We start from the raw sequence: 9,410 nt of genomic DNA, 5'->3' as shown, positions 1-9,410 counted from the left end.
GACGAAGTACACTGCTGAGGGGAGCAGCGGGCGGGTCAGGAGAGGTCTGCCGCGCCATGTGGGTCAGCTCCTGACTGGGAATCAAGTTTGTGCTGAAGCAGCTGCAGCTAGCTTTGTAGTGCTGTGCTTTAACCTGTTGTGCCACGAGGGAGGGCTCACATTTTATAAAGTTTTAAGAGAAAAGGAAAGCATTTATTTTAGCTATTCCTTTACATTTCACATTGAAACATGTAAAGGACTAAATGTAAAAGTATAAAGTCTGGCTGGTATTTTATTTCATATATTTATGTGCCAGGCTCTGGAGGCATGGGGGAGCCGACACACGTGGTTCCCGCCCTCTGGAGCTTAGTCTATTGTACGTGCTCAGTATAGACACAACCATTGTAGCCCTCGCTCCGGAACACACATTTTCTATTCATGGCTGGGTGAATCGTGGTTGTGGAACCTGAGGCGGGGGAGGGCCACCTGTATATGTTCAATGGATCTGTGGGGCTGAGGTCTCAGGCCAGTGATGGGAAGCCAGGGCCCTGTAGGCCTCAACTTTGAGCTAGTTAGCATGTAGCTGAAGTGGGCATCATTTTTCATCATTATCCATGTTACTCCAATGGATAAGAAAGGGCGCTGGGGCAGAGCCTGCCAGGAGGAGCTTTGTGAACTTAATTGAATGTCTCCTTTGCTTTTGTTTCTGCTTAAGCCACTGTGCCAAGACCTGCATTTTAAATGAGTTATTCTGCTTCTCTTTCAGACCACCCTTCCTTTAGAGCTTCCTCAGGTGAAACCAAAGAGAAATGATGAGGGCAAGGGGCTAGGGATGCAGTTAAAAGGGCCAGTCTCTGAGCTGAGGGCTGCTGGTCACTCCAGACCAGGGCCATCTGAGGGGGCTCAGAAACCTGCTCCCCTGCTGCCGCCAGTAGCAGACCATTTGGAAGAAGAATTAGATCTCTTGCTTAATTTGGATTCACCTGTAAAAGAGGGAGAGAACGTCTTACCGGCTCAGACACCTCTGGATCTGGAATCTGAGAAAGATGAGGAGCTGGCCCAAGAAGAAGAGGGTATGGCTGCTGTTCCTTATTGGAGTCTGGGTTCTGGTGTCTGTGAGAGAACAGCCCTCTCTGTTATACCCTCACACATCCCCCTCAGTGTCTGACATTGATCCGGCGTTAGCCACCGACATCTATTTCTGGGCTCACATTTCTGCTTCCCCCTGGGCTGACCTTTCTGACAAGATTCCTCGTGCTCAATATTTGGAGCTCTGGGTTGCTGCTTGATTGCACTGTTTGAGTGAGGGCTACAGCAGGCCGAGAGCCCTTGTTGGACCTCAGCTGTGCAGCGGCAGACCTTTTAATCGACCGAACGGGTCTGGTCGCCAGCTCTCCATCCTTCTGGCTAGTTCGATTTATTTTTTTAAAGAATCATTTGTGCCTGTTCTGTGAGATGGTGGCCTGTGTGGTAGGGAGGGGCCCCCGGTGACATCCCATTCCACACCACAACAGTCCAAAGAAACCCAGTGGTGGGTCTTTAAAACAAAAAATGAGTGAATTGTAAATTCTAAATTCAAGGTTAAATAGAAGAGTGGCTCTTGACCTCATTTATTAATTTCTTTAGATATGGTATTATCCTTCAGGGAGCAGGAGCAGTAATAGAATATTACCCTTTGTAAGAGGAGTTGTAATTAAATTATATCATAGAACAGACCCCAGGAAAGCGCAGTTTTAGGACTGAGAGGAACTTGTTAACATTGCTTTTATTTTTGCTAGTTCCCACAAAACCGTCTGTGATGGAAGAAAAGAAAGTGGAATCAGAGCACCCAAGTACATCAAAAAATGTCACAGAGGAAGAGCTTGAAGACTGGTTGGACAGCATGATTGCCTAAAAAACAAAAAAGTGCCTGAAGCAAATCCTGGTTGCCTTGTAAGTAAGGGCTGTCCACGAACAGCTGGCTGACGGCACCCCTGCGCCTACCTCTGTGTCTCTCAACACCTGACATAATACAGTGAAGAGGCTCATTGCACTTGTTCTCTGGCTTGGTAATTTAGTAGATTCCTCAAGGGCACCAGGGCGGGGGATGAAGCTCTTGTTTCCTGCCTCTTCCTCTTGATTCTAGCGTAGCAAGTGCCATGGAAGAGAACAGAAACAGCCCACAAGGTAGTCCTTTGGCTGAGTAACTGGCCTGTCAATGTTTCTTCTTTCTGGGCGGGTCCCAGGGCTTTTTGTCCCATGTCCCTTTCCCAGGCAGTTGCAGTGTGGAGGCAACGCCAAGAGGCACGTTACGAGGCCAACGCACAGACTGGTTTGTATGACTTTATTGCAGTGGGCACTTCATTTTATTTAAGGAGATTCACCAAAGCAGCTCCACTACTTACAGGGGACCATAAAGCATTACTCGATTTGGCATAAGATTGAGAGTTTCTGAAATTTCAGTACAGTACTTTTCTTCTAATAACAGCAGTTGACAAGCTGTTACTGAAAAAAATTGTCTGAGTCACCTCCAAGTGCAATTTCATAAAGACAGAGGAGCAACACAACTAGTTAATGGAACCGTCTGGAACATAAACATAAAAAACTTGCATAGCTATATCTAAAGAGATTTTTAAGGCACTTACTTGATATTTCAGTGTCGACAAAGTGGTGGTTTTTTTTCTATGTCTTTAACTGCTTAAAGCTTTTCAAGCTGATTCTGGATACATTCACTAGCAAGTACCATGGGAAAAATTAGACTGCAGTTAAAATGAGCTTTTGTAGTTCAGACCATGAGTCACTAGCGCGAAACTGTCATGTGACATTAGTGTTGAAGACTTCATACTTCTCCCTTTTTCTCAATGATGCTCTCCCTGCCACTTAGTTAGAACTGGACCACTGGAAGGCATTCAACTAGTGACTCCGAGAGTCTCTGCTGTCCTTACCCCTCCCACACGAGGTTTTTTGACAGGTTATCTCCCACAGTATACATCCATTAGGTACATAAAAGCTAAATCAAACTCCAAAATAGCACAGATTTTAACACATACTTTCTTGTAAGGGAGGCATTTAGAAAATGCCACATTTCAGATGTGTTGCAGGCCCCTAAATGGAGGATGTCATCTTGCCTGAAGGTGACCATCCAGAGCTGTAGCCTCACTTTCAGATTTACCCAAGCTGATCTTCATATTGTTTGCGAAAGCAGTCACCAGCCGGAAAGAAATCCCAGCACCTCTCTTGGTACATCTTCCAGACGTAAGATTCCTGTCATTGGGTGAACAAAGGGTATTTTTTTTAAACAGGTGTAAGCTAAAGCCAGTGTGTCCTCACTGTCGTCCATAGACATGCCCGTGTAGCTCTGTACCTGCCTACGACTGAGTGATCACCCCCAAAATACTGAAAGACTTCACAGCAGGTTCATCCCACTTCATCTGAAGTTGCTAGAAGGCAGAAATTGGAAGAACATTTCACACTAGCTGGGGCAGCGGGCTAAGGCCAGATCACACCCTACCTTTTCACTTCTTGTTCAGATTCCTTTTGCATACATAGTCACAGGATCCTTTTGACACAACTGTCATTCACACCATTTGTGTCACCCACACAGAAGGTCGTTTTCCTGACACTGTCTGTCACACTGCTTTACTCTGCTGTGCCTGCTCTTGTTACAGTCACCCACTCAGTTTCTTATTGTCTTTTTCTCTGGAATGTTCTCCCCACCTCCACCTATTCTACTCTGAAACAATAACCATAAGTGTTTAGAAAATGTCAGTGTTTGTTGAGGAGGATAACCAGAAGGGCTTCTGAAGCAGTTGCGGGCACTTTAAGAGATGAGGGAAAATACAAGGAAGAGCCCAGTAGGTCATTTATTTCAGAGCCTACCCTACTGGTCTCCAGGAAAAGGGGCACTCTAAAATAGGGGTGTTATTCTTACAGATAATGCATTTTCTCACCTGGCCTGTGTGCTCTGTTTCATCTTTATTGATCAAATACATCAGAAAAAACCTAGAACAAAGAAAAAGATGAGGAAAAAAATGAAATACTTTGGTTAGGAAACCTAAATGCATTTACTTGATCAAGTGAAATAGAAATATTTCTCATCATGCTATTGTGCTTTCCAGCACTGAAGGAATGTGGCACAAGGATTAAAAACCATTTTTTAGTCATTACTTTCAACACATTTGTCTTTTTGTGAAGATACTTTTTATACCCCACCCCAACCATGAGCTAAGATCCTATGTGAGAGGATACATTTTGGCCACCATTTGTTGTCTTTAAAAATCTTAACATAAAATAATAACTAAAATATATCATTTATTAGACCAACTTTCGATTTTTTTAAACACATTTTCCAGTTTATTTATATGATAAAGGATGCAGATGACAAGTGAATGGAAATTGCCTGTCTCAAGGATATGTCATGAGAAGGGTGAAGCCTATTTAAATTGTCCCAGAAGTAAAGTTTTGCTTCTAGTATAGAAAGCTATGCCTGTGTAAGTTTTACTTGATCTACCCACGATGTGAGTTTTGAATGTGTTGGACTGGAAGACCCCAGCTTGTGTGATAGAATGGCAGAATCATGTCTTCCAAAGGACTGTCCCGTTCCCTCTCTCCGGGACTGATGAGGCCCGGCTGCTGGTGGTAAGGAGAAGGCAGAGCTAACCTCCCTGCTAGGGTGGGGGGAGCCTGATTCCAGGTTTGAGTTCTGTAGGGATATTCTTATGTCCATAGCCTCAGGTATCTCGCCCCCGGGAGCGTCTATAAATCCTAGTTTCCCTCTTTCCTTTTACTTGTTGGTATCTTGACTGAGACCTGGGCATATATAATGTTATTCCTTGCCCAGCACATTTAGTCAGTTGACAAAGCAGCATTTTTAGGGAGGATTTGAACAATGAACAAAATGGGTTCTCCCCCTTCAAGCTTACTACTAGAGGGGGCAAAAATAGTGAAGTATTGTAAGCAGCAGCCCATGGAAGAGGCAGATGGGTCCCAACCCAGAAAACCAATGCTGCCCTTTCTCTTCTCCTCCTCTGGTCCTGAAACAGGGTCACCTGCTTGCCTTTTAGAGAAAGATGGCCGTCCTGAGCTTGTCCATCAAGATGCAAGAGGCTTTTAATTCAAATTTAGCCTAGGCCCATTGCAACCCTAAATAAGGATAAGTACTTTAAAAACATGTCCTATATGTCCAGGTCTCAGTCAAGATACTGACAAGTAAAAGGAAGGAAAGGCCTAGGCTGGGTTGCAGAATCCTGTGTTTTCCATTAAACAGTCATTGGTTTATAGACTTCGTATAGCATACAGAATCTGAATAGTGTGATGTAGCTAGTCCATAGCAGATAACAGGCTCTGAATAACTATTCCTGAGAGGAGGCCTAGCTTTGAAAAAGTGCAGTGTTTATTATTTACCTCCTGGGAGCCAAGCAGTTAGCTGCTGGATTCAGCAGTGTGAAAAGACACACATCCAAAATTGTCCCACTTGGGTGGAGTTATGTATTATTAGGCCAGGACAGCTATGAACATTGTGCATGGAATCCTCAGGCCACCTGAGAGTGAATGTGACAGTGTGTGGAGGTGACTGAATAGAAGGCGGGTCAGAGAGAAAGATGACAATTTTCAAGTTTTGCTGGAAGTAAAAGTGGGGTCAGTCTTTTTTCTTTGTTCTGGGTTGAAATGTGTGGTGACAGGAAAACCCAGGAAAGTGTTAGGTGACCTTCAGAAAGGATAGAGTTTAATCCCTGAGGGCTTGTCCTTTCTTAGGAGTGGAAATAGTCCTAACACATCAGAACAAATGAGAACAGAATAAATGCACAAAGGGGACTTCTGGACATTCTTTACTGCCTCTACTTTTTTTAAAGAGAAATCAGAGGAAATAGCATCAGCAAAGTGATGAACTCTAGAACTGCAGCTCCTCCCTGAGAGACAGGTACACTCTTGCCAAGAAAGAAATAATCTGGAAGTACTCTCTAAGGTACAGACTTCCTCTTGGGGGTGGGAGGTTGTGGTCCAGAATGGTGGAGCTAAGTCCCTGGAACCCCCTCAGTGAGACCAAAAGGAAGTGAGCGCAGATGGTGAGGTCAAGGGGAGACTCGAAGCCAGTCCTTTAAAGGGCGTGAGGCAGACTCATCGAGGCCCCATGCAGAGGGCCACTAGCTCAAGGTGTGGGAATTCTAGGCACCATCAGGCTGCGCCTCCACAGGCAGCCCAGTGGCGGTGCCCTGCCGCACACACCCCCTTCAGCCAGGGTTGAGGCTGAAGCCATCTAGTGCACCACTGCTCTTACATAGTGGCAGGTGGGTGGAGGCTAGACAGCCGTATGACTGGATAAAGATGTGGTACACACACACAATGGAATACCACTCTGCTGGAAAAAAGATGGGCAGATCTTGAGGGAATTATGCTAAGTGAAATGAGTCAGGAGAAAAATAAATACTAATGGGTTCATTTCTGAAATATAAAGAAACGAAGCAAATGAATGAACAAAACAAAAATAGTCCCTTAGAGATAGAGGCAGCAGTGTTGGTGAGCAGGCAGAGTGTGATACAGTCACTGAGGTGAGACACTGAACACCTGGAACCTAGAGTGTTGTAAAGCAACATTACATTAGTGAAAAAATGATATTTTAAGGCATAAAAACCAAAGTACTCACAAGTAGTTGGCTAAGTTGTGCTCTTGTAATGTATGTGTCTCAAAACCATGAGGGGTTGTGTCAAAGTAGTCATTGCCAATCCCACAGATGAAACATTTCGTCTAAGAAAGATAACAGACATCAAAGGCATGACCTGACAGGTTGGGAGCAAAAGGGAATGTGATCTTATTGAATTGAGACACTTGCAAAATCTCTTTAATGATTTTGACTACGGGGCCTTAACTCCATGGTGCCACATGCCTAACCTTTGGCTTAGCAGAGAACCGTGGGAAACACACTTTGTTGGTAATTTTGCCCAGGACTGGTCTAAGTAATAGCTGAGACTATATTTTAAAAATCCATTGGGTATCACACAAAAGTAGACTTGGAATTAGGAGGACTTTACCTCCATATCTTCTCGTACTTGTTCCTGTTGGTCCCTCAGTTCTCCAAAAGCATCAATGATAAGGCCTGGAATTTTAAAAACAGAGACAGAAAAAGGGCTCTGAAGAATCTGTTTAGTGGTTCAGGGTAGAGGAATGATTGAAGACATAGCAAAAAAACAGTTTGGTTAAAAAAAAAAGTTATTAAGCCCAAATGATTGAAGCAAAATCAGGGGAAAAACCAACCCGTGTTTTCAAATGCTACATCCTGGTTAATTGTGTCTCTCTGCTGCTTTTAACCCACCTCTCTGCAGTGTTCACTGCTAGGTACTCCCCCCTTGAAATGCTCTTCTTGGGGCTTTCACATTCCTCCTCCTCTGCTTCTCTTCTGTGAAGTCTCTTTGACCGTTACACCGCTGAGGGGTCCATTTCTTTTGAAAGACCCCTATTAACCCTCAACACCTCACATCCCTGGGCACACCAAGTCAGCGTGACCTGAGAACTCATCACTACCTTTCGCCACTTCCTGATGAGCTGTTGACTAGAGTATCACTGCCCCCTCTTTCCAAAGGAAGAGAAGTCCTGTCACAGCCCCTCACTGCTCTCTCCTACAGCATGGTCTTAGAGATGGTCAGGGTGGGCATCTGAGACTGGGGAGAAGGTGGCAGCACTCATGAAGGAGGCATCTAGGAAGCATAGGGAATGATGAATTCACAGTGGGGGAGGGGAGGGGCAGGGTCCCTGAAAGGATTTGCAGTTTTTCTGTAGCAGTGCCTGGACAGATCCTTGGCTTTCTACTTAAATGTCTTTATAAAAAGTTGTGGTAGCTGCAGGGAGATGAAGAAAGCTTGAGCCAGGTTCATACTCAACACGACGGGCAACCTTACCTTGAATGATGGCCAACAAGATGACAATGACGAAGAAGAAGAAAGTGATGTCAAAGACAATCCGGTACATCTCATAAGGATCCCCAGCAGGGTCTTCGATTTCGTCACCGATACCGCCCCCAGCTCTCACTCCCACGTACATGTGGAATAGGTAACACTGGAGAAGGAAAAGTTGCAGTTTTGGTTTTAGCAAGACAGTCACTCCTGTCTTAGAGCAGCCCTGAGCGAGGAGAAGGTGGCTCTTCAGTGCCACAGCATTCATGCTGCTGGCGTCTCCCCAGTACCCGCACTAGTTCCTTTAGTATCTACAAAGATGGAAAGCTTGTTACATTTAGCCTTGAAAAGATCTTATCTACTCCTTTAAAGAAAAAGTAGCTTTGAGCTATTTAGTATTGTTAATGGAGTTCATTGGAGTTTAAATTTAGAAGGCCTATAGGTCCTGGTATGTATAGCATGTGCCAGGCTGGGCTTCAGGCCGGTGTGCAGCCTTTGGGGAAAGGCCCAGTAGAGCTGGGAGGGCTGCTAAGGTGTGATGGAGACAGGCACCTGGGCAAGGCATCCTCCACCTTGCCTCCTGACTGGCGGTATAGGTTCAGCGAGAAGGGCAGTCTTAATGATGGGTAGCTGGAAAGTTGGGGCAGCATGAACTCAGGTTCTGGTGACAGCAGGGGCTATCGCTGTGTTGTGGGAGCGCTGGAAGCATATTGAGGGCATTTTGACAAGAAGTGTTAACCTGTTTTCCAGAGAAACTACCACACGCTGGGCGCTGGTGGTGCATTGTGACAGCACAGCTGAGCTGGTCATCCTGTGCTCTGACCCCTTTGGGATCTAGTCTGACAGGACCCCCATCTAGCCGCAGGACCCTGTTGTAGACAAAGATAACTGTCCTAGAAGAACAGTCTCTAAACTCATGGGACTCTGTTGTTAGTTCTTAGAGACAGGCAATCAAATCTTGACCATCCATCCAGTCAGTTATGGGTAATTAATGCTGGTGAGTGATGATCACTCTGAGGTAGGTTTTCTTTCTGACAGGCTTAGACCCCTTGCTGAAAACCTATTTCCATCACTTCCTTATAGAGGGACACATACTTTATGTGAGACAGACTTCTCCTCTGCTCTTCTTGACTCTAGTGCTCTCACTCAGGTCCTCCAGCCCCCATTTCCCTGTGAGGGGTGCAGGGCAGCCCCAAGGGTGCTCACCGTCATCATGTCATCGCACTTCATGTCAGGCTCATCATCATCTTCACTTTTGTTGTAGAACTTGCGGAAGAAGTTGAAAGCCACCACAGTGTAGAGATAAACCACCACGGCCAAGAGGCCAACTGTCAGGACCAACTGGGAGGAGGGGAGAGAGGAGGACAGGAAATGGGTCTTCTCTGCCTTGTAAGGTTCATGAGTGATTCCCAGGGAAACGGGGAAGTGGAGCATGGAGAAAAAAAGGAAGCCTACAGGTAGAAATGAGGTGCTCTGGGCTAAATTGTGCCCCCCCTTATTCATGTTGAACCCCTAACTCCCTAGTACCTAAAAATGTGAACTGAACTTGGAGATAGGGTCCTGAAA

General features: G+C 45.4%; 2 protein-coding genes across 2 annotated transcripts in view; one reads left to right on the top strand and one right to left on the bottom strand.

The window, feature by feature from the left end:
- AVEN (apoptosis, caspase activation inhibitor) overlaps positions 1 to 3,114 on the top strand; it is a 165,980-nt gene extending 162,866 nt beyond the window's left edge. Inside the window, exons 5-6 of the mRNA XM_004687572.2 lie at positions 746 to 1,052; positions 1,758 to 3,114. Of these exons, the coding sequence (XP_004687629.1) occupies positions 746 to 1,052; positions 1,758 to 1,873 (423 nt within the window). The 3' untranslated portion in view covers positions 1,874 to 3,114. The remainder of the gene's footprint in view (positions 1 to 745; positions 1,053 to 1,757) is intronic.
- RYR3 (ryanodine receptor 3) overlaps positions 3,102 to 9,410 on the bottom strand; it is a 358,818-nt gene continuing 352,509 nt past the window's right edge. Inside the window, exons 99-104 of the mRNA XM_004687571.2 lie at positions 9,051 to 9,185; positions 7,851 to 8,007; positions 6,987 to 7,051; positions 6,602 to 6,702; positions 3,909 to 3,960; positions 3,102 to 3,222 (exon numbers count right to left, since the gene is read on the bottom strand). Coding sequence (XP_004687628.1) covers positions 3,127 to 3,222; positions 3,909 to 3,960; positions 6,602 to 6,702; positions 6,987 to 7,051; positions 7,851 to 8,007; positions 9,051 to 9,185 — 606 coding nt within the window. The 3' untranslated portion in view covers positions 3,102 to 3,126. The remainder of the gene's footprint in view (positions 3,223 to 3,908; positions 3,961 to 6,601; positions 6,703 to 6,986; positions 7,052 to 7,850; positions 8,008 to 9,050; positions 9,186 to 9,410) is intronic.

This window comes from Condylura cristata, unplaced genomic scaffold (assembly GCF_000260355.1).
Source record: "Condylura cristata isolate star-nosed mole 26May11 unplaced genomic scaffold, ConCri1.0 scaffold00023, whole genome shotgun sequence".
NCBI lineage: Eukaryota > Metazoa > Chordata > Mammalia > Eulipotyphla > Talpidae > Condylura > Condylura cristata.
This window is presented reverse-complemented; position numbering and strand designations above follow the sequence as displayed.